At 36.7% G+C, this 26,005-nt stretch overlaps 1 protein-coding gene across 1 annotated transcript in view; it reads left to right on the top strand.

Moving 5' to 3' along the window:
• The window catches only part of Eya4 (EYA transcriptional coactivator and phosphatase 4), a 216,727-nt gene that overhangs the window by 128,011 nt on the left and 62,711 nt on the right, over window positions 1-26,005 (top strand). Inside the window, exon 4 of the mRNA XM_090337647.1 lies at window positions 23,106-23,230. Coding sequence (XP_090193773.1) covers window positions 23,106-23,230 — 125 coding nt within the window. The remainder of the gene's footprint in view (window positions 1-23,105; window positions 23,231-26,005) is intronic.

The raw sequence follows: 26,005 nt of genomic DNA, 5'->3' as shown, positions 1-26,005 counted from the left end.
CTTTTCTTCCCATGTTCCTTTTTTTTTTTTTTTTTTTTTTCATTTCTCACATGTCAGCTCACTTCCCTGAGAAGCATTTCCTCCTCCCCTCGGCGCTATCTTTCCTGCCTACTTGCTCTTCCCTGCAGCTCACTACTATGGTCTTCACCATTGGGCTACAATGCCCTGACTTCTACTGCCCAACTGGACTTGCAGTTTGCAGGGGCCTCTATGTTCTTCATCTGTTCTCCAAGAACACAGCCATTTCCTGGCTCATGGAAGCTATGACATGATGAATCTATAGAATAAGCCAGTGAAAGAAAGAAAGAGAGGAAGAAAGGAAGAAAGGAAGAAAGGAAGGAAGGAAGGAAGGAAGAAAGAAAGAAAGAAAGAAAGAAAGAAAGAAAGAAAGAAAGAAAGAAATGGAGAGAAGGCAGGAAGGAAAAAGAAGGAAGGGAGGAAGGAAGGAAGGAAAGCAGGAAGGAAGGAAGGAATCATCAATTTTTTAGCTTTTCTTTCTTCAATAATGCCTAGCATGTAGATTCTGATGTATTATAACAGGGTATGTGTATGTATGTGTGTAACTAAAATCACCATCATTCTAAAAGTCTCAGCCTTTCCGCAAACTTATTTTTGAACTCCCATAAGATTGATGGACTGTTGAGCTGAGGTTCATTGTTGAGATCCTAATTCAGTTTTATCCATTCACATATTATCGCCTGCTTTAATCATTCTGCACTGCTAACTGGGATTTTAAGAAACATTTTCTTTTTAATTGAAGGAAACTTATTCAGAGATTTATTGCAGTCTGTTCTATTTAGTCTTGTTGGAAATTTATTATACATTCTTAAACTGGGAAAAGCTTGGTCTAAATGGTGCATGAGGGGATGGAGATAAAAGGTGACAAACTTCACAAGCCATATTCTTTTCCCAAGTAACACACACTTGTGCTCATCCTGTTCTGTAGCCTTTTTTGTTTCCTGCATTGCCTCACATGACAGCAAGGTTAGGGGAAACATCTCACGGGCTGTCATTCCTTTAATTCTTGAAGCATCTAAAGGCACCCCCTCATCTCCTGTGCCATAGATGGTACGTCTTCTAAGTAACAGTGACTTGAGTCTCCCAGTAAATTTAGTGCAATTCAGTCTAGTAAGAATTTACACACATGTAAAATTCAGTGAACTCTGTAGATTCAGATTCAATGTAATAGTCCGGAATTTGTTTCTGATTTTCTTTTTCATAAACAAAAAAAGAAAAAATATTTCAATTTCTTATTTTATTTCCTACTCCAGATTCCTTGTGAAGATGTTTTTATTGAAACTAAGTTTCTTAAAATGAACAAAACTAGACCATCATCTATCCTGACATTTTGTTTTTGTTTTTTTTTTCCTTAAGTAGTACATAGCGTGCTAGAAAATCAGAAGCTGTTTATTTCTCTAGCATTCCATGGAGGATTTGAGGTTGGGGTGAGGAGGGGACAGTAAGCTTATATCAAGTACTAAACATATAAGAGAGATTAAGGCAAGCTTCAGCTTATTAATTATGCAGACTTCATGCACTCTTTTATAGTGTCTTCTTTCATTGTTGATACTACCATTCCGAGGGGTTTTCTTTAGAAGAGTATTGATAAACTCAGAAGGTTATTAGTAATCCCATTATTCATTTCATGGTTGGTTTCTTTGAACAGTAATGTGGCAATTGGTCCTATAGCTTTTCTTGGTGAGTGTCCTGCCACAGGGCTACTAGTTTGCTGGGAAAGATACTCTTTCTTCAAGGGCAACATCTGGCAGAGTCTATGAACCCTGGTGGACTTGGATTTGCTTAGAATCCTTTATGTGGTTAGACTGCAGATGGACTGGAATATTGTCTGCTTAAGTGATTTGTGTGAATATTAAAAAAAAAACTTTGTGTCTGGAATCTGTACATAATATTAAATGAATCTCAACAGGAATTTAGTTTTGGAAAAGATGAAAAAGTCATACTTCCAAAGCAGTCTAGTACTGCTAGAAGATGCAGGTCAGACAGCTTAGGCTGAAATATTCACTTGCTACATGAAAGTATTTGAACAAGATGCTTAGTATTGTGTGCCTCACCTTATCCATCTTTGGTGAAACAACTTAACAGTGTCCACACATGTAGATTCTAGGTACCAAGCCACCCAAAAATTATATATGTACACACATGCCAAAAAAGGATATGTTAGTTGGCTTAACTGTATTGATCATTTTATTATGTATATCAAAGTACATGTTCTATATCTTTTAAATATACAAAAGATATATATCAATTTTTCCCTTTTATCATGGTCATTTAAGTGACTACTTAAAAATATACTCGACTCTTAAACTCTTGAAACATTTCAAATACACTGCAACATAGGCATTTCTCTAAAGTTTTAAATATGACTTTTGGTTAATATTTGAAAAGGTAGGTTTTACATCTGCATACCCTAAGTACCATCAATGTCTGTTGATTAAACATTTTTCATCCACTTAGTGAGATGATGAGTTTGCACTAAACTCTCATAAATGAATGGAAAAGTTGGCATCTAGAAAGCTATCCACTGAAAACACTATAAGGAATATATGCATTCTTTTGTTAAAATAGGAATGTGTTATCGATGTTTCTTTAGTATAAACTACCTGCTGTAACGTCTCCAAACTTTATAATGAATAAGATTGTATGAAGATGAAATGGAGAAAGCCCATATCTTTAAGTTGTTTTAAATACAATTTAAGTAAGGACGGTAGATAATTCTCCCAAGGTGGATGTTTTTTAAGTTATCAATTATTGTAAAAATAAACAACACTTTTCCAAAGAAACAGTCACAACTGGATTCTGAAGGAGCTCTCTATGGAACGATTTCTCTGTTTCCACTGAGCTACGATCTTAATTTCTTCTATCAATCACTTACTTTCCCCCTTTCACTTGAAGGCCCCTACTTGCTCTTGCAATCACAATTCCTCTGTTGAGCAGGCTCCCAGTCTCCCTGGGAGCCCCTGAAGTCCTCTTCAAAGCCGGCTCTGACTCCCCAGTGAGTCACTTAAATTATTACCCCCAGGTGTTGATTCACCTTTGTCATTTTTGGATTTTACCTCCTTTAGCTTTGAGTCCTGGGGAAAGTGGATGGGAGCTGGAAGAAGATCAAAGTAGCTGGGCTGGAACTGGAACTGGAGAGATGAAGACCAACCCAGAGCTTGGCCTTCAGCTCCCCCTTCCCTCTCCATCTTGTGCCTCACCTCCATCACCCTCTGACCCTCTGCCTGCCTTAGCCTGACTAACAGACAAAGGGTGCTCGCTCTGGTTATACTATCAATTATGCAGATATATTTTATTTTTCACTTCTACATACAAGCAGCCAAAGGCTTAATGCTATGTGACATTCGTTTAATTGTGTACCCAATTACAGAAGATAAATAACTTTTAAATTTTGATATTTTATACATCTACTTCCATTCTTTGGAAGGCACACTGGGTACAGATTAATAAGTCAGAATTACCCTGTCCACAAGATATGCAAAGAAAATTACCAAAGAGCAAGGCACAATTGTTATCTCAAATTATAGAAAGCAATAGTGAAAGTCCAGGGGGAATTAAAAAAAAAAACAAAGACAAATAAACATGGACACTTTATTGTCATTGGATTGAACCTGGAATGGAGGGACAGGAAAATCAAGCTCATGTCTAGAACTTTCCTAATTTTGTAATTTGGAGCTTATAACTGTGTATCTTATCTGCTCTGGGCCTTCCCTTTTCTTAAATGTACAATTACATGTTATTAGATAATCCGCCCCCCCCAAAAAAAACCAAAGACAAATAAAAGTGTAACACCAAGATAACATTTTAAAATCTGAAGTCACAACTAGCATTGTGGCTCAAATGGCAGAGCACTAGCCTTGAGTTGCAGAGCTCAGGGACAGCACCCAGGCCCAGAGTTCAAGCCCCAGGAGCGACAAAAGAAAAAAAAAAAACCTGAAGTCAACAAACCATCTTATCTCTTTCTAGATAATCAAAAAATATATTTTATATGTTGATTTAGCAAGAGATAAGCACATGATTTCATATATATTTGGAGTAATACTGAACATTCATTTTTCTATTCTGCATTTAAAAATTCTTTACGTGATATTATAGAAATTCACCATAGAATTGAAAATTACTTATTTAATACCATATCACAGGGTATATAATAATTTATGAAATCCTTTCCTCATTAACTTTTTCTGATGTATCTTCATGATTGTTGCATGCCCAGGTCACATTGTTTTTCTCACTCACCCCCTGTTATTAGGAGGGGGTCCTCTCTACCTCTCTAACCACAGCTTCAACACTTCAATTGTGCTGAAAATTGTGTATCTGTTTCCAGGATCGATCACCTTTCCAATCTTCCTGTTGACTGTTGTCTATCTTTACTTGTATGTCCCTTAGGCACCTTAAATTCAACAAGTTCCAAATCCCGCCTATACAAATCCTACTTGTACGGGTCCCCCTCTTCCTTTGCTTCCTGTCCCAGGAAACAGAACCCTCTCCAGCACCAAAGTGTGGATGTGTGCCAGTGGTCTATCATAGCACTGTGGATGTGAGAGAGTCTGAACATGTGCTCAGCACCTACTGTGCATGGTCAAGAGTAGAGAGCATTGCTCTGATGAAGCAGTTTTAGTTGTTGTTTCTGTCTTGATCGCTATGGAATTTGAATGGCTGTCTTGTCTGTGGATTTTTGTAATGATATTTCATCTTGTTTGAATATAGATTTTAAAAAAGTAATAATATTCCAGTTGGAAGAGATCAGAAATAATTTAGAGCAAACATATTCAGTTTATAGGTATAGAACCTAAAGACCAGGGATGTTATAGGACTTGACTATTATTAGAGGCAGAACAAGACTAGACTTGAACTTTTTGGATACTCCATGAGCTAGATAGTTCAATTGATGAGTCAGGATAAAAGGTTAAGACTGAAATATTTGGACAGTATTCTGATTATTTAAATTTGAAGATGTGAAAGGGGCCTGGCTTAATGTGGTATGAATAGAAGCAAGAAAGAAAAGATAACTTTGCAGTTATTTGTTGACATAAGATCATAGGATTTTGGGAGGGAAATAGGGACCATGTCATGAGAAAGGGTATTAATTTTTGTGAAGTTATGCACCTTCTATCTGGTGAATATAATGTAACCTTTCTATTAATCACAATAAAAAATTATTTAAAATGATTTAAAAAAAGGTCATAGGACTTGTAATGAACTCACTAATGCAAAGTATTTGTACACAGTAGGCCAACTTTTTAATAAAGGCATGCCAATAAACAATCTTCATACATGTACTGTCATAGATGCACCGCTCAAAAGACATTTATAACATGCATATTTCTACCAACATGAAATCTAATGAAAGTTTCTTTGCTTCTTTACTCTTTGTAATAACACTTTCACATGTGGTTCCCACAAATTTAGATCAGATTACTCGAAGCACATAGAGGACATTTCTGAATTTTCTGCTCTGGATAATTTTGAAACCTAATATATTGGTCTTTATTGTTTGCAATTCATAGCAGTTCTGCCCCCAAAGTATACACCCTACACCTTCCTCTTGGCCTCCAAAATATAAACCTCTTCCACTTTTCTTTGAGCTTCAGATTTAAGATGTTAGATACTGCTTTTTGCTGTGTGGACAACTAGCCCTATCATACTTGAACTTGTAGTGCATTATAGCATTAGTTTTTGCTTATCTTCCTTTACCTTGTCACCCTTGAACAGCTGTGGAGGACCAGTATGAATTCTGAATCTATATACTACCTAGGAAAATCTGTGATATCAGGTCTACCTTCCTTAACAAGATGGGCTGCTTAATAGGAGTGTGTTGGCGGGAGCCTGTCTTTCCAGTATGCTGTCTGAATTACAGCTCACATTTTTTCCGCAAGGGAATGTGACAGCTGTGGCTGATCCATGGATTTTGTTATGCATATGGTAGACTGTTAGACGTCTTGCAAATCTCTTCTCTTTACAAGGCCCAGCACAGGACCTTACATACTAATTGCTCAAAAATATGCATGGTTAATGCAAGTTATTTTTGGTATTACAGTTTGGATATTTTTTTATAACATTGAACAAGGAAATGTATACATCTATCCATATACATTTTATATATACATATAAAATTTAATCTAAACAAGAACATTCTCAATGCATTTCAAAATGTACATAATTAAAAATCTGGTACAGAAATGTAGTATATGAAACCTGAAACATAAACTTGAAGTTTTGTTTGGCATTTTAGACAGATCAACAGCAGAAATGGTACTATCTTAAATAAATAAATGCATTTCTATTAAAAAATAGTTAATAGACACAACTTGGGACTTGTTAGTTGTTACATTAAGGAGTTGAACAAAGGGGTTACAATTTCATAAGTCAAGTTCTAAGTGAAATGCTTAGAGGACATTTTCAAGCCTTTCTTCACTTTCCTTTACTTTCTTCCTCTTATCCCTACCTACAAGTCACATGGTGTACATTGACTATAATGATGGCATCTGCTTACCCATCTTCCCTCCATTCCTGTGTCCCCCGACTTTGTCCAAGCCTCCAAAAAGGAAAACAATACCAAACAAATTAAGACAAAACTAAAACAGACCAACAGTGTAAAAATTGTGTTTCCATTTCTTGGAATTCATTTCAGTAAATGATACTTGAGATGTTGAGTGGAGTAAAAGTTATGCATTTGGATTCCTCTTCCTGCTCCCCCTTATCTCCTTAATTTGTTTGTGTGTAAATACATGAAGTACTGTATAAGTTATTTTGGCTTGTTAGTTTAGATCTAGCGTTCACATATGAGAAAAAAACTTGTGACATTTGGCTCTCTGGAATTGGCTTATTTCACTTAACATGATTTGTTCTAAGTTCATCCATTTTAGTTAGAGATTTTTTTTGACACTGTGATAGAGATCAAAGCAAGGTTTTATGGACAATAGACAAACACTCTACTACAGAGCTACCACCACTGATGTTAGAATGAAAGATATAAAGATAAATTATGAATTAAGGATATATTTCATGTATAGGGTACTTGCCTAGCATTTGCAAGGTCCTGAATTTAACACTTCATGGAAGAAAAAGGTAAAAAGAGAGGTAAAGTATATCTAAATGTCTGTATAAATTGGACAGTTAGGTTAGAATTCTATGTACTTCTTGATGATTTATTTAAAAATTGAGACAATGGTATATTCAGGAGCATTTCTTTTTTCTTTTTTTGCCATTCCCAGGGCTTGAACTCGGGGCCTGAGCACTGTCCCTGGGCTTTCTCAAGGCTAGAGCTCTGCCACTTGAGTAACAACATAGCTTCTATCTTTTCTGTGAATGTAGTACCAAGGAATTGAACCTAGGTCTTTGTACATGCTTGGCAAACACTCTACTGCTAGACCAAATTCCCAGCCCAAGCATTTCTTTTTATTTTTTTTCTCTTTTTTTTATTGTAATTAGTAAAAGGGTTATATGATATTTGCCAGATAGAAGGTGCATTAATTCACATACATTGATACCCTTTCACATGTCTTGGTACCCATTACCCTCCCTCCTACACCCCCCACCAGTCTTGGTTTTCCCCCCTTCCCTATCAAATTTCAAATAACCAAATACAAATAAATTCAATATATCAGATAACAAAGTGAGATACTATAACAATATGAGATAACCAAGGACAGCAAAGGAGATGAGAGACAACATAGTACATTAAGGACAACAATCATTCGTTATATGGCTTTTGTTTCAATATCCTGGAGGTCCTTTTTAAAGTGATGGAGTCTCACGTTGACCCAGCTTTCTATCTTCTATTCCTAAGTGTGAGTAGACTGAGTGATAAAAAATTGTTACAGTATTTTACCTTGTTATCTGATATATTGCATATATGTTATTTGAAATAGGATAGGGAAGGGGGAAAACAAGATGTGGGGGGAGGGAAATGGGGACCAAGACATGAGAAAGGGTATCAATGTTTGTGAAGTAATGCACCTTCTATCTGGTGAACATAATGTAACTCTTCTCTTAATTACAAAAAATATGGAAAAAAAAGAGACAAACCAAAAAACAAAAACACTCTGCTTTTTCCCCTCTTGTGTCTTAGCCTCTGTTAGGAAACATGATATTTTTTCTCTTCTTGCAGGGTGGAATTTCCCAGCAATGCTGGACTATTCCTTTAGTAAATGCCTGAAAACTTTTAATTCTGGATGTGATTCTAGCAGGTTTAGTGTCTTGACAGCCTTGCAAATGGATAATGGACAGACACTGGTAGTAATGTCCACTATGCCTACTTTTATTTAGAGCAGTTCAAGAACAGTGTGCCTCTGTCACCATGACAGATGTCTTTCTCAAGATGTCATAAAGAGAAACTTCAATTTTAATATAGATTAAATTCTCTTTCCAATGTATGTGTTTCATTCAAGTTCCTCTTTGGGGATACAGCTGTATCCTTCATGAGATACCAAACATCTTAACTGTTAGCACCCCTCAGCACACAGATGTCTGTTCATCAGTACTGGACTTCTATGGTCTATGTCATGTTATTTTCCTGCCTGAGGTCCCATTCTATGTGCTCCAATCAGTATGCATGAGGATGAAAGTAGTATCAATATGAAATATGAGGATCTTTTCTTGAACTGATTTGTTGCAATAAAGATGTTGCAGGGATCCATTTGAGTAAATGACATTCTGTGGGAAATATTTGAATAGAATTTTCTTCTTGTCTGTAGAATATGACCAAAAAAAAAGAAATCACCCATAATTTATTATGCAAAACTTTCTTATAAGTTAAGAGTTATTTTCATGCATTCATGTCCATTACCAAAATGAGAAATTATCCATAGCCATTGAACTGTTAGTATGATTGATAAGTATCCCAGTTAAGATAATTAAAACCAAACATTGTAGAAGAGCTACTTTGGTTTAAAAAAATGTGTCCCCACATTCTTATGTATGCCATTACGAATGAATAATACTGTCCACTTGCATAGGACTTACCAGTTTAAATTGTCTCTCTCAACCATCCTCCTTGTTAAGCTAAACAAGAACGCGGCTCCTAGTCTTACACGAAGTGAAACGGGTGTGATGGAGCCTGAGTCATGTCATTCACTTGGGGAAAAGTGGAACTGGGACTGGCATCCATCCTTTCCAGTGATGACAGTCTTCCTCCCGGCCCAGTTGGACTCTTAAGCTAGTATTGTGATAGCAGGATTTTAGTTTGTCTTTGCTTATAACAGTTAGAAAGAAGGATTGCCTTATAAGACTTTGAATAAATTGAACACCTATACAAGCCCCTCCAAATCAAGCTGGCCAAACTCATCTAGTACCTGTAGATGCATGTAAGCTGAAAAGCTAGCTCTGGAATGTGACTTTGTTGCCATCACTCACAGATCGCTGGGGTTCACGTTAGTCTCGAGAGGAGCCTGGGGAATAGGATAAGCAGCTAACTTGCAGGTTCTGACAGTTGAACCCAGAGGATCTGGCCTCACAGCTCAGGGCACACCTGCTATTATATACAGCATAGGTGACCACTGGACACCTTTTATTTGGCTCACATTGATTCTCACTACTGTTTCTGCAGCCCATTCTCCAAGCCAAGAGAGGCAGAGCTGGGTACAGTGGCTCACGCCTGTAATCCTACCTACTCAGGAGGCTGAGATCTGAGGATCACAGTTCAAAGCCAGCCTGGGCACTAAAGAATGTGAGACTCTTATCTCCAGTTAACTACTAGAAAACTGAAAGTGGTGCTGTGGCTTAAGGAGTAGGGTGGCAGCCTTGAGCTGAACGGCACAGGGACAGCACCCAGGCCCAGCGTTCAAGCCCCACGATTGACCAGAAACAAAAACAAACAAATAAAAACAACACAGAATAGTGAGATTTCAGTCTTTACCCAAGGGTGAATGCACTCAGCAGACATATTGTGCAGAAAAAGTGTTGATGCTCCACTACACACTGATTATAATTGTGCCTGGAGTCCTTCTTCTATCCAAAATTATTGTGAAGCGCAGAGAAAAGAGCTAGTCAAATACCTGCACATTAATCCAGTATGCCAGAGAATCTAAGTAATTTTTTAAAGCCTCATTTGGGATATAGTTCAATATACTGAGTTGTGGCAAGCCACACTATTTTGTACTTATTCCATATGACTAAAATTGAGTTATCCTGTGTTTTGAGTATGTATTCATTTAACAATGTTTCATATTTGGGGAAATCATTTTGTGGGTGTCCTGAAACTCTTTCTCACTTTGAAGTGACATGGAGAGAAATTAAATTGCAAATGTAGACTTTTCTGAAATGTGAGACTCATATTGTGGAATGGATTTGCAGTTGATCAACAACAAACTTGCTTTTGAAGACACAAATATACAGGAATTTCCCTCAAAGCCTACTTGTTTGAGAGATGAATGTGGCTGTGAGATAGAGGCCAAAAAAGAGAACAAGAAGAATCCAAAGGAAAGCTGAAAATTAATGTCCACAGTTGGTGTCAAGAAACCAGAAGAGTTGTATCAATGCTTTCAAGTACAAGTAATGGAGAACCTGACTCACCTAGTTTTAAACAATAAGGGAATTTATTAGCCCACATAACTGGAATTCCAGAGGTACCCTGGACTTGGAGTAGGTGATATAGGAGCTCACTGACTCCTTGGAGAAACTGTTTTCCTTCATTTCCTTTTGCTTTACTACTGACAGTTCTGGATTTGCCCAATGATTGTTGCTTCCCTCATGACAGAGTGAGTAATGGGGAATGAGTCCACCTGTTTTCTCCTTCCTGTTCAGTCAAAGAGGCAGTCCAGATAAGGAAGAGATATTGTTTGACCACCTAAAGATAATACAATATGACTTTTATTTTAAAATGAAAGAAAGAAAGAACGAAAGAATTTACTCCCATTCTTCCAGCATGAGATTTCCTGGGCCATTGGTAGAATTTAGGTTACCAAATGATTCCTGAAACAATTGCTAATTTGGGATAGGCAATAGGCTTTCATCTTTTGGAGCTTCCTTGGAGGCAATGAGCTTTGTTGTTATTCTCTTTTTCATTTTAGTATAAAGTTACCAATGCCTAGAAATGGGACAAGCTGGATAGGAAGTTTGGAAGAAAGTCTAGGAAATTTGAATCCAAATCATCCCCAACTTAGAGGACGACACTGAGATGAGCAATTTACTTCCTTGTTCAAAAGTATACTTCAGTATACAGGCATTCTGTTTTCATGTTCTATATAAGACCCAATCGATGACAGGAGACATTCAACATTTTATTATAGACTTTGTGCTGCATGTTTTTGACATGAGATCTTCAATGCTTTATCATAAAATAGGGTTTATGTTGCATATTTTTGCCTGAGTAGAAGCTAATAAAAATAATTCTGAGAGCACTTAAAAGAGGCTGGAGAAAGCGGCAATGTTCACTTCTGATTTACAATGATTTTCTTGGGTCATAACCCCATCACTAACAGAGGAAGGAATGAAATCGCACTGAGAAACTTAGGTGAATAAGCAGATGCATTTTTGCTGTGTAATTAGCACAGGTATTTATGTAGGCATATCTTAGCTGTACCAGTTAACCATTTATCTTGCAGTTGTAATCTTGTATTTGGTGGATTTTGCATTGACAAATCACTGAAGATTACTAAGGGACAATAGTAAAAGAAAAAATTACATGATAGATATTATTTGTGAAACTTGCAGTTACTATTAATTTCTGTAAATTTAAAAGGACAAATACTCCTCTTATATGCTCATGGTTAGAATACATCTGAATTTATGCAATATTTAAAAATGTTTTTGGTAGCAAAATTCATATGACATTGACCTCAAAGCTCTTCCTGTCCTATATTTTATAGGATTACCAGAAACTTAGTTTTTGGATGTAGAAGCTTCCATTTGTGTTTTCCAGGAAAGAGTTACAGGAAGACTTTATTTTTGACAGCTAAAGATTGCACATGAATAATCTAATAAAATTCTCAGTCTCCTCAAAAAAGGGGGCGGAGGTCATTTTTCCCATGACCTTCATACTGAGAACAGATCCAAGTCAACAACCTAGCTATCTCCAAAGCACCAATCATTTCCTAAAAGATTTTTGCAAAAGGAAGCTTTGAATTCTCTGTAGTCAGGGGTGCCTTGTTACTTAGGGAAAAGACAGCTCTGTAACTGAATTATAGCCCATGCATTGTCTTCCCTGAAGCCTGCCTGCCCCATTACTACAGCAAATTAAAAGATCTCACAGGTTTAGCCTGCTTTCCAGCTGCCAGCCCCTGGTAGACACCAGGGAGCCAGCAGGGGCCAGGTGGAGCAGTGTTGAGTTGCACTGAACACATAGAGCAAAGAGATTGGCCAGAAGTTCCCAATTGAATATTTATATCGGCCCCATTTCTCATCTTGTTCTTTGGCAGCAGTCACTGTGCTGAGCTCCTGCTCACTTCAGGGGAGCTACATTGTGTTTGGATCAGCTCCGTGAACCAGTACAACAGATGAGAAATGGGCCACAGTGTCCTGTCCACGAAATGGCTTGATGGCATCTCCCCTCCCTCGCCTCCGGTGGAGACTGTGACATCATGGTGTCCCAAGGATAGAGCAAGGGGAGGAGTTCCTGGAGGTCTCCTGGCACTGTGGTTCTATTTATTATGGACAACCTCAAGCACCACTTTTGGCAGTAGAACTTTAGCCACTCACATCAAGGCCCACACAACACTGTGGTTTGTATAGCTACTGCATCTCAGGGTTTTTCTAGGAGGTTTGATTTTTTATTTAAGAGGTCAAGCACTCATCACACACAGAGTCCTCCCATCACATTTCACATTCTGATCCCTTACAGCAGGTGCAAACTGCCTTGTGCGCTCTCATTGAATGGATTGAGTAACTTCATAAAAATACAGAATGTCTTGGTAGAGAAGGGGGAAGGAGTAAATGATGGCTGTCTGGGGACAAGGCTCTCTATTATGAAGTCCTGTAAACCTGAGAAGATAACCACACTCCCATTAATTTTTTTGGAGATACCAGATCATGGACTTGAACTCACACACCTTAACTCCCTATCATATTGTCTCATTAGACTCACCCAAGACATGTCATTTTAAATGTATTCTCTGTGTAACATACTAATCTACACACCACTGAACTTCTTGTGAATTGCTGGTACTAAAGGGAAATTCACGGGTAATGAAGAGTAAATGAGCAGGAGTAAATGAGAAGCAGCAGAAGTTCACTGAAGCCAAGGCATAGCAAAGGAACTCTCTAGACTTTGTGTGATAGCAAAATGAGAAAGAAAGGAAAACCTTCATTCCATTTAATATTTTAAAAATCCATCAATATGTGTATCAGAAACTTTTGAAATGATTAGGAGAGAAACAAAGGGAACTATATAGTAGGAAGCCATTTATTAAAAGCTATTTCTATTAGCTCAGTACTCAGTCTAGAGAAGGTGAAGTAAATCTTAGGTATATTTCTCATAGTTTCATCAAGCTCTGTCCTTGATATTGGCCTGTTTGTCTGATGATAGTGTGTTTATAGAACAACACACTGTTATTGAACACCAGAAACAGAATTTAACAGAACAGACTGAAGCAATGGATTCACTCCAATAAAATGACATTTGGGAGGAACTCATGAAATGCTGTCCACTTGAGCTCTGATGAGGACACATAGTCACTGGGAAGAAACAGCAAAACAGCGGGACACAGGGCTAAGGATCTCCTTGACTGGGCTATCGGGTGTCTGAAAGCATCGCTCATGTATGCTTCAGGCTGCTGGTAATCTTAATAGGAAAGTTTTATCCTCACCATGTTTGGTTCTGTAACTGTGACTGCGGGTCTCATAGCATAGGAAGAACTTTGGAATTTCCTCAGAAGGAAACAGTGGGAAGGTCAAAGATCTTTCAGTAGCTTAAGGACCTTGAGATAACAGGAGAAGCCTGGCCTGATGTTGAGAAGGCTACTCAAGTAAAGGAATACTTGTATTTGACCCACATTGAGGAATGTCTTTTCTAAATTTTAGGAAAAATATGGATAGCAAACTATGAAAGTATGAGTTATTAGAAAATGAAATGAGTTGTCTAATGAAAAATTATTTGATTGATGAGTCATCCAAAAGGTTAAGCATGCATTTGTGCTTGACATTATAAAAACAGTTATGCCACTTAGCTAAAATTTGTGTGTGCCTTATACCAAACTCTGTCCACTTCATGTGTGTCATCTTATCTGAAGCTCCTAGTAGCCCTTTGATAAATTCTAGTAACTCCAATTTTTAAGATCTGAATAGTAACTCCAAATAGTAAGGTCCCAAGCTACCATAATTAGTAAATATTAGCGGTGACCTTTAAAGTACAGATCTGTGTTGCCAGCACAAAATTTTAAAATTGCACTTAGCCTCCAGCATGTTGTGTTGATATGTTATTATGCATTTAAGTTCATCTAATGACACTTAAGAGACTGGTGTTCAATGAATTTAGTGGCTGCCATCTCATTTGTATATTATGTCAATGTTTTGTTCTCAGTAGTTCAACTTTCTAATACCAAAAATCCTCATTTCTTCATTCTGTACAATGTAGTTATTTTATTAATACAGTTATTTTTTCTTCTTAGAAGAATGACTAGGGTGTTTCTCAGTGTCATTTATGGTATTAAATATTTTGATGTGGCCTGATGGCTTTACCCTACTTCTTGCTACAGGAAAATGATTTCTTACTTCATTAACTTTGGTTTGTAACTGATCTGACCGAAGCTTGCTTCTTGTACCATTCAAAATTGCTTGGAGGAATGGGTAGATTTTTGTTTATGTCTTTGTTTTTCAATAAAAGGAGGCCTTTGAAAACTTAGAGAAATGCTACTGCTGTCGAGATGTTTACTCATATTTCTTGGGAATGGAAGGAACAGATCTGTTTTATCTGAATAATTTGTTGGAGTTGCTGCACAAAAAGGGCCAAAGCTTCAGGCTCAGGTCAAGAGCTGTAAACCCTGGAAAGGAAGGATTGTAAAAGTGTCCAAAGAACAGTGTGTTCATGGTTTTATTTGCTGTTGCTCCAGAGCTTGAGGTCACCCTGGCAGATGGGTCATTTGCACTGCAAGCATTCATGCTGACCTCAGACAGTCATTTGGATTCTGGTAAATTATAAGAAGTCTGCTTTTTCATAGCCTACTTCCCTGGCCATTATTGCTAAGGTTCTTCTTCCTCAAATAGTTTCTTGTCTCCCATGGCTGACCCCAGTTCTGACTGTGTCTAGAAGTGTGTTGGTGAGGGTCTTCTATGAAGACTGCCTGTCCTCGATCTGTGACACAGGCCACAAGCAGCAGGGAGAAGCCCCCTCTCCCAGCCTGCAGGAAGGACCTGGCTCAGAGCTGCAGACATAATAAGGGTTCTTGGATCCCAGTCTCAAGAGTATTCATGTAAGATAAAATGGCATGGAGCCCAAGGTTCCTTACGGTCTTCACTGTAACTAGAAAATGGTTTTCAGTGGTGGCATGTCCTAGTGTTTTCATTTAGTTTAAGTTGTCTAAGCTATTTGGTTTTTAAACATTTTTTCTTTCTTTCTTTCTTTCTTTTTCTTTAAATAAGCAATTCATTGTGATTCATAAGTAATTCTTCAAGGGAATTCTTTTCCAATTGTGAAAATAACAACAGTGCACATTTAAGTTGAACAATTAAGCAAATAGACATTGAATAATGAAAGATGAGCTTGTCACTACTGCAGTGAAAGATTATAGATATATGATTGTATATGGTACTTTAGGTATAGATTTAGCATTTTATTTTATCCTTCTTTCCTTTTAGTATAAAATTCATGTTTTAGGTATTGCTTTGAGTATCCAATAAATAACTTTGTCATTCTTTTATTAGTAACTTCAAGACTAGAATAGTTCTACTTAAGTGTTACATTTTCCCATGTATGTAATACTGTTGTCATATATCAAATTCTGCATAATTACTCTTCCCTATGAGTGAATATTTATTTATTTATTCAGGTATTTGAATCCTGTTTTTCTATGCACACTTTTCTAGACTAACTGTTGAAAACAGAACTTGAATCCCACCATAGGCACATTTACCTAATGGTAATAATTTCAAAGTGGAACCATTCTCTTTTAATAATTCCTGTAAAACCAATATGATAACATATATTCTGTAGCATAAACACTTAACTCTCATGGAAATTTGCATGAAACAGATTTTATACAATTAAGCTTCCAAACAACAGATATAACATTTTTTATTTCTATAATTTCATTTCATATCCATGAAGAGTCTCTCTGTTTCCATCTCTCTCTGTTTCTCTTTGTCTCTGTCTCTATCTCTATCTCTGTCTCTGTCTCTGTCTGTCTGTCTCTCTGTCTCTGTCTCTGTTTCTGTCTCTCTCTCTCTCACACACACACATGCACACTTATATGTAAGAACTCAGATATGTGTAGGGTGAAAAGCTCACACACATATGCGTCACAGAACGAATCCCCGTCTCCTTCAGTTACTTACATTCTCTTGAAAAGCTCTTGGAAGATCTGCTTACAAGCCTAGATGCTCCAGCAATGTTTGCTTAGACTAGACTGCATTTGACCCCAAGTAACTCAAACGACTTCATCTACACTTTTTATGCCTATTTTCTTTTTTTTATTGTTGGGGTAATATATAGAAGGCCTATTTTCATATTAAGTACTAAGCATCCCTGAAAATGTTGTGCCATTATTAAGGAAGAAGATAATGAACAGAATAGAAAGTAATTCCTGTTCTATTGAACCCTTACATTCTAGTTACATGAGAAGCTCTTTTTGGGTAGGAGGATAATATTGCAGAGAAAAAGAAATCGTGAACAGAGTGAATGCCAGATGTCTTGTCTTGGTGTACATTCTAATGGCAGATGGGAATGTATCAGTGAGATGGTCTCTGAGAGTATGAAAAGTAGAGCCATACCTCCACACTGTGCATTTTATGCAAAGAGAAAAAGCTGGCATGAGAGTGTCTTGGAAAGTCTAGGATGCTTTTGAATTCCTTGGGTCAAGAACAACTGAGGGAGGCAGCCTATAAATAAACACAGCCATGACTCATTACCAGGAGCTATGCAGAATGAATCAGGTTTTTTTCTGAGTTGGAGTGGATTCTGAAGTCCATAAATGTAAGGCTGGCCAGTTGCTCTTCCTTAAGTTTGGATATATTTTCCAATATTAGAAATAAATTCCATCTAGGCAGAAAAACAGAAAACAGTCAATAAAAGATTTGTGTCTTACAAATCTTTTTATAGTGAGAATAAGGTTTGTGGATTAATTCATTTTTAAAATATTGTCCAGATAGATGCTAGAAGTTGTGTGGCCCTGTGAGAGGTTGGGCCAACCAAAAAAAGGTTGAATTGTACTCATTACCTGATTTATAGAAGTGAAACTCCTTTGTATAGCTCATTAATAAAAATAAAATTATATTTTAAGAAAGGTTGTGATATTAGGAAAAGAGACCCACCTTGAAATATGATAACAAGCAGTGCTGATATTGCTAGGATAGATGTTCTTATAAACTTAATTTTTTATTTTATTGTTACATTTGTCAGGTAGTAGGTACATTACCACATTGATACCCCTTCTCATGCTTAAAGTTTAATTTTTTGAAAATTCTTTAAAATGTTTTTATTGTGGCAATGCACACTTCTGATTATATCTTCATAGTGGGGAAGAATGAAAATTATTTAAGAACAGGAGAAATGCATGTGATAGGAAAACTCTAAGTTCTGGCCTCAGAGAAATATTGTTAAGTTCTTGTTCTGTTTCTTTGCCCTGTGGGTTCTTGGACATGCCTTATGTTCCCTTTCAGTCCTCATTCTGCATCTAGAAAAGGTGGAAAGTACTGGATGTAACAGTGTGTTATTTTAAACATTACAGGAAACAATATGTATGAGATACCAGGCATAGGTTATATCCTCCAATGTGTGCCCAGTATTCACACACACTTATCATTTTCTGATGTTGAACCTTAAATTCATTTATATTTATATTTGTATCTCTGTCTGTATTTGTATCTCTCTCTTTCTCTCTAGATATATTTGTTTGGTTTTAAGCAATATGAATTTTCACAGTTAAATTGATCACAAACTACACAAAAGAGTGGACACAAATATCATTTCTTGATATATCTATATCTGTATCTGTATTTATCTCTCTCTATGTTAGGTTAAAAAAACATGAAATCATAATTAAATTGATCACAAACTGCAAGTAAAGAATCAATTCTTGATTCCTGATAGTAATAATGCATGTGTTCACTCACGATTTGGGTTAGTGAATCACTGAATCACTCACAAAACAGGATAGCTTAGCTCTTGCTGATGGTTTATTGGAGTCAAAGAATACAAATTAAAATCACAAAAGTAAAAAATATATGAAGCAGAACCTAGAAGCTGATCTCAGCTTGTTTTTCTCCCAGGAAAGTAGTACAGTGACAAAGACTTTTACATGTAAGAAATGTCAACTCACAAAAACAAATTTAAGCAAAGCAGACTAAATTGTACAGATCCCTGTGATTGCCCGTGAACTTCCAGTGGACTGAAATGGAACATGCCAAAGCTGTTTGTTTGTTGGCAGCTTTTGTCTGTGTTGAAGAAGAACCATTTTCTCTTCCCTCTGTCTTCCTCTATGGCTCTGTTCTTTCATTCCTGACTGATTTTCCTGGCTTACTCATCTGGCTTGTGGTCCAAATTGGCTTCAAGCCCTGACACTGTTTGCAGCAGCTTCACTGATACCACTGAACAGATGTCTCCCTCAGGATCCTTTATTTGAATCTATCAAAAACTTAGCTAAGGATTTCAGAAAACTTTTCCTCACCCTTTATGTCCACATGGCTTTCTGTCTGATATCCTCAGTTGGTACTTCACTTCTTCAGTCTGAAATTCACATGTTTTATGCTAAGTTTTGGTTAATGACGTTAGTGAAAATTTGCAGAGCTATCATGGGACTTCCCAAAGACCACCCTTAGATTTAGTTATTGTCTAAACCTACTAACAAAACTCAGACTAGTTTGCCCTTGTGATGATGGCTTATTAGAGTCAAATCATGCAGACTGAAATCTGTAAGAGTAAAAGACATAGGAAGCAGAGTGCAGGGAGATTATTTCAGCTCTTCCTCTCCCAGGGGAGTTTTATGGACAGTGACAACACTGGCAAAATCTTCAGAATATTGCCTTCATGGTCCCTTGTCCACGTCCTGTCTGCTAATCCAGAAACCTGAATCACATACAAGTTTGCTTTTTGCTGTGCTTTCTCTCTACTAGGAGTCACACATGTTCATTTTTGATGTCTCAGACTATTCAGAGTACATTGAGCATTTTTTAATTTTTTTTTGTTTGCCCATCCTGTGGCTTGAACTCAGGCTTGAACTGTCCTTGGGCTTTCTCAAGGCTAGAGCTCTACCACTTGAGCCACTGCACCACTTTTGGCTTTTTTCTATGTATGTAGCACCGAGGAATCAAACCCAGGCCTTCATGCATGCTTGGCGAGCACTCTACCACTAGGGCAAACTCCCATCACCACTGAATGTTTTATCTCTTTTTTTGTTTATCACCCTAAGTGCAGGTCCTTTCTTTTGAAGGAAGAAATTAAGGAAAAGGTCTGCAACCTAAATAGAGTTCAGTGGAACAGGAGCTAGACCCTGAATGAAGCAATCCTTCAATCTAGCTCCATCAACAACCACAGTTTTGATATTTCCGTATTTGAATTGGATTCACTGAAGTTTGAGATGTTTTTAGTTCATGGTTTGCTCAGTATTGATAAACACCTTGCACATTAAACTAGCAAATTTACTAACTAATCTTAAGATTTCTCAGTTTTCTGCAAAAGCAATTATGTCACATATGAATTAAAGATATTTCTTGACTCTTAAATTTCACCTCTAATTTTTTTTTCAGTTGTGGGTCTTGAACTCAGGGCCTTGAGCTTTTGTGCTAAAGGCTAGTGATTTACCATTTTTACCCACAATTCCACTTCTGGCTTTCTGGTCATTAATTGGATATAAGTATCTCACAGAGTTTCCTTCCCAGGTTGACTTTGACCCAAAACCTTCACATTTCAGCCTCTAGAATAGTTAGGAATAGTACCTGGCAAATTTTGCCTCTTTTATTAGTCTTTTATAATTATTTTTCTCATGATCTGGGATTGTCAGTCCAACATTTTTTTTAGTTGTGATATTTTAATTTTATTTCCAGTGTTGAACAACAAAACAATAAAGCCCTGTGTCCAAAAAAATCTATGCTTGTCCAGTAAAACATGTAAATACACATGTGTACAACTTTCTATTTTATGAGAAAAACTGAACTTTGTTTCTTCTTAGAATACTGAGAGCATACTATTTTGAAAACAATTCTATACAATTGGAATTCTATATTTGGAGGTCATTGTTAGAAAGTCTATATTCCATTTTAGCATTTTAAAGGTTTAAAATCCACTAAGCATTATATTTAAATCCACATTTTACATCATATATTTATACACTTCTACATAAATAAAATTATTTGGGTTCAGTCCAACATTTTATGAAGAGTTAAAAGCAGACATCTTTGGCTTTACTCAGAAAGAATTTAATATTTCCTCACTAAACATGGTTTTTAAAGACTGCAGATTTTTCAAGAACAATTTTTATCAGATAATGGAAAAAATTCTTATTTTTCTAGGTGGCTAAGAATTTATGCCATGATACATAATCTTGTATTTTTGTATCCATAGAAATGATATTCTGTTGATATTTGAAATTATTTTGATTTTGAAATGGTAAACAAACAATGCACTCCAAGATAAAACATGCTTGGTAATACATATGACATTTAGTCATACATTTCCATCTTTTCAAAAAGTAATATGAGGCCGGTAGTTTGGCCTAGTGGTAGAGTGCTTGCCTAGCATGCACAAAGTCCCTAGTTCGATTCCTGGGTACCACATTCATAGAAAAAAGCCAGAAATGGTGCTGAGGCTCAAGTGGTAGAGCTCTTAGCCTTGAGAAAGTCCAAGAACAATGCTCGGGCCCTGAGCTCATGCCTAGGACTGGCAAAAAATAAATAAATAAATTAATTAATTAATATGGGGCCAGGAAGCTTGGCCTAGTAGTTGAGTGTTTGCCTAGCATGCATGAAGACCCAGGTTTGATTCCTCCGTATCACATAGAAAAAGCCAGAAGTGGTGCTGAGGCAAGAAGGCATAGTGTTCATAGCCTTACTGACTGCACAATAGATAAAGGCTGCTCCCAAAAGAATGTGGTCTTGGATACAGTGACTCTTTTAGTTGAAGGTGAGTCTTTGAAATCAGTTCAGTCCCGAGTTGCAAATTGGTATCAGCCCTAACAGTTATAAAAATGAGTCGTACAGTCCTATAGCTAGATATTTGTGCTGTGCCCTGAGCACAGTTTTCTTGTATTTCAAGTAGTTTTTTCTTTTCTTTTTCTGATACTGGGGCTTAAACTCCGCCTGGGTTTTGCCCCTGAGCTCCTTTTGCTCAAGGCTACTGCTCTACCACTTGAGCCACAGTGCCACTTCTGGCTTTTTCTGGAATTAATTGGAGATGAGTCTCATGGACTCTGTTGTCTAGGTTAGCTTCAAACTGTGATTTTCAGATTTCAGCCTCTTTAGTCGTGGAGGTTCCCGAGGTGAGTAACCAGTGCCTGGCTTATTTCAAATACTTTTGAATAGATCCTGCATAGCCAAGCCTTGGTTGTCTATGATTAGCTTTCAGTGAAGTGTTTAGTCCCTTGGTAGTGTAATTTCCAGTGAGTGAAACTACTATTTTGTATTTTCCATTTTCCTCATCTTTTTTATTGCTCTAGTCCTGATTCCTTTTGATATGTTTTGTGTTTTATTTTGATTATTTTTTAGTGATACCTCTTTTTTATTTTCCACATGAACATTTCATAGTTGGAGTTAGTTTTTGCGCACTAAGCTACTTATTATACAACTTTAATATAATATCCAATGCAACATGGAAAGAACTTTTCAAAATATGACTTCATTTTACCATCACTTGCATTGTCCTATACTTCTATGTTATATCACAAATTGTACAACACAGGTTTTTGCTTCAAGAGGCCATCTCTTATGAATTAAGAGGAAAATAAAGGGTAATCTTTGATATTTATCAACATATTTACATTTATGTCACTTGTAGATGCAGGTTTTTATCTGATATTGTTTTTCTTTCACTTGGAATTTTCCTGTAGTATTTTTTGTTGTTATTAAGGTCATTGTAGACAAAAAGTTCTCAACTAGTTAGTTGTTGTTGTTGTTGTTGTTATTGTTTATTTTTTGGTTTTGTGGGTCATGGGGATTTTGAATTCTGGGCCTGGGCACTGTCCCTTAGCTCTTCAGCTCAAGCTACTGCCCTACCTCTGGAGCCACAGCCCCACTTCGCCTTTTCTAGTGATTAATTGGAGATTTGAACCTGGCCCACAGATCTCAGCCTCCTGAGAAGCTAGGACTACAGGTGTGAGCCACCTTGCCCGGCTTCAACTGATGTTTACATCATATGTTTTCTTTCTTTCATGAATGCTGTGAGGCTTCCTTGAGCCACTAAGCAATTCTTTTTTTCCTGCATTTACTTTTCAAAAGAGTCATCCTTTAGAGTCTCAATCCTAGCATATGCTGTGGCACATCCATCTCAAACTCTCCTGGTCCTGAATAGATGTCAGAAGTTCCACAGGTGCAGTAGTCATGTCATAGGCTCTTTTTTTTTTTGCCTCCTGGGTCAGCAGAATTGGCTAGATGTTTTGCTGTGGTTTTGAACTAGTGATTCATTCTGCCTAGTGATGTGCATCTCATTGGTGACAGGAAATAAAAGTTCTAGGAGCTGAACATTTGCAGCCTTCCTCTCCATTTGTAGCAAAGCCTATCCATTTAGGACTGTGGGTGTCCAGGTTAATGGAAGGGTCTCTTTTTCCTCTTATTTTAATGGTATAGTTGTAGAATTGAGAAAAACAAATGATGAGATCTCAAGTGCTGTGGAAGCTTTTCTAATTCATCTATTTTATGAGTGACATTTCTACCTAGCTATGAAGCTATTGTTTTACTTATTTTTATTGTGGAGGTACACATATGCCAAGGAAAGTAAGACATCTAATTCATTAAGAAGCCGTTGTTGAGATTTCATCATTTACTCTATTGCTTCTTACCTTTGACAGGTCTATGGAAATGCAGGACCTAGCGAGTCCTCACAGTCTTGTTGGCAGTAGTGACACACCTGGTGGCTCTAAACTGGATAAATCCGGTCTCAGCAGCACGTCAGTCACTACAAATGGGACAGGAGGTAAGAGTGCCTTCCATAAAAGGCTCGCAATCACATTTCAGTGTTTCCTCTCACTTCATATGCTAGAAATCTCCTCAAATGGATATCTTATTATCAGTGTCATAACCAATGTTACATCTGATAAATATATAGCTAGTATATTAATTGTTTTACTGTTCTCCTGAAATATGTCTCCTTTGTTGATAGCAAGTAACATTAGTAGAAAGTAGAAAGGCCTAAGAAACATTTGAGGGCACAAAAGTTTTCTCTTTACATTTATCCTTGAACATATTCTGCAGAATTTAGAAATTGCAGTCAAATATTTGTACCCTTACACTGTACGCGCACATACATACACACACACATACCACTTTGGTGGTTTATTTTATGTTGTAAAATGTTACAGCCCAATTTTTTCATTAAAATGTTTTTTTACAAATGATTTTAGGAATATTAGTTATATATGCTGTATTTTCTTTTGAAAGAGAACAATAGCACAATGACTAGTATTATTTAAAATATGATACTTTCAGATTTTACTAGGTTATAATTATACTACAACATATAACAACAATTACAGCTATTCTGCTTTGCTATTTTTCTAAAGTGCATTCAGTCTGTCAAAGCATGTGGTCAAATTCTTATCATATTATTTATCTAGAAAGAGACAATTATAGGTACACACAAACATAATTAGTTTTGACTGTTATTTTCAAAATTTGTAGATCTCGTCTACCTTATAAAGTAAAAACTTACATGACATTTGTTCTATTTTATAAAGTATCTATATTGCCAAATGTCATCATTTGCCACATCATATTTTCTTTCCAGTTTTAAATAAATTTCCACAAAATTGACACACCTCTTCCCATTCAATATAACTGTGCAACCTGTAATTCCCTTTGTCAAGTCATGCGCATTGCAACTTACCCTGTATTTAATAATCTTTTACACCAAACCCTTGGTAGATTAACATTCTTCTTGTTTATAATGGTTTTTTGTCTCTAAACATGCATCTATAATTTCAGCTAATTAATGAATATGGGATTGCAAATGTGTAAGATTAATTTAGTCATGATTCCCAAAGCAAAAAAATTTACATTTTACTTTTGAATTGAGTACAAATAATATTGAAAATCCCAGTCTCTCTGGAAACAACATCAAAGTTCATGAATCATATATGCATATATATGTATATATATATATATATGTACATGATAAACTAAACTGTAGAAGAGCTACAGTAAGTTCTAGTTTTGGTAAGGTCTAGAAACTGAAACCAGTAATGAAGTCTACTCATGAACACTCAGCAGGCCTTGACACAATGAACTCTTACACTGTTCCTCTTCTCAGGGGACAACATGACTGTTTTAAATACAGCAGATTGGCTGCTGAGTTGCAACACCCCCTCTTCCGCAACAAGTATGGGAAACGATGGTACACTGCATGGTTTGGTTGTGTGGATTGGCCTCTGGTTTGCTTTCTCTTGCTGCTATTTCTCAGTTGGCCCCTCTTTTCTGTGTTTGGTACCTGATAGAAAAATAAGAAGTGAACATGATTCTTATACGGTTGTGGTTTTCTTACCAACTTTAATCAAACCTGAAAATGGTTTCATCAGGAATATTTTTTGCTTACCTTTTTCTAAAAAAAACAATTTCACACCAACAGGTACAACATACCAGTTTCCTAAGTACTTATCAGATTGTTCCACAGTTAATTATGAGTAACAGCAGTCCTACAAAAAGATCACCTGGAGCTAATGAACATGCATTAAGTCAGTTACCAAATAACCGATGATTTACATTAAATACTTAATATGGCAAAGTAATACTTATTTTTTGCAGACTTTGATAAATGTTACAGAACATCTGAAGTCATATAAAATAATGAATATCTCATCATGTTAAAAATGATCAACAACAAAAGCTATACATTGTTCACTGGGCACAGTGATATGCACTGTAACCCCAGCTACTGAGAAGACTATAATAGGAAGATCATGGGTTTGAAGCCAGCCTGGATAGCACTCAAGACTCCCATCTCTAAATGAAGGAAGTATAAATGCATATTGTTAGACATAGTGGCATACACTTATAATCCTAGCTGGTTAGTAGGCAAAGATCAAGAGGATTGAATTGGAGGCCAGCACTGGCAAAACATTAGCAAGACCCCATTTCAGTTAAAAAGGCAGCCGTGGAGGTATGTATCTATTTTTTTACCTATAAGGGAGGATCAAGTTCCAAGGCCAGATTCTAGCAAATTTGAGACTGTTTTCCAAAAAAATTATCAAAATAAAAAGAACTGGGGCATGGCTTCCAGAGGTAGAGCCCTTGCTAAGCAAGCGCCTCACCCTGCTTTCAAACCTTAGTACTATTAAAATATGTTAAAAATATTAATATTAAATCTCTTAATATCTACACATATTAAATACATTCATATACAAACTTTCTCCTATGTCAGACATTAATGTGCTATCAAAACCAAACAATCACACTGCTCAAGGACCACCCATTTGAGGATTAGAGTCTACCAGAAGTGAGCATTCTAAGCACATAGTTATAATAAGTCATTGACATTGTTCCATTTCAATTTAAATGTGAATCTATGACCAGTGAACAAGAAGCACTCCTTTCTACTAATTATTTTTTTTTTGTCAGTTGTGGGGCTTGTACTCAGGACCTGAACACTGTCCATGAGCTCAAGGTTAGCACTCTACCACTTGAACCACAGAGCCATTTCCATTTTTGACTGGTTAATTGGAGATGAGAATCTCATGGGGACTGTGTTACCCAGGCT

This window comes from Megascapheus bottae, chromosome 8 (genome assembly GCF_031878675.1).
Source record: "Megascapheus bottae isolate mThoBot1 chromosome 8, mThoBot2.hap1, whole genome shotgun sequence".
NCBI lineage: Eukaryota > Metazoa > Chordata > Mammalia > Rodentia > Geomyidae > Megascapheus > Megascapheus bottae.
Note: the sequence above shows the minus strand (reverse complement) of the source record. Positions and strands in the feature narration are given on the sequence as shown.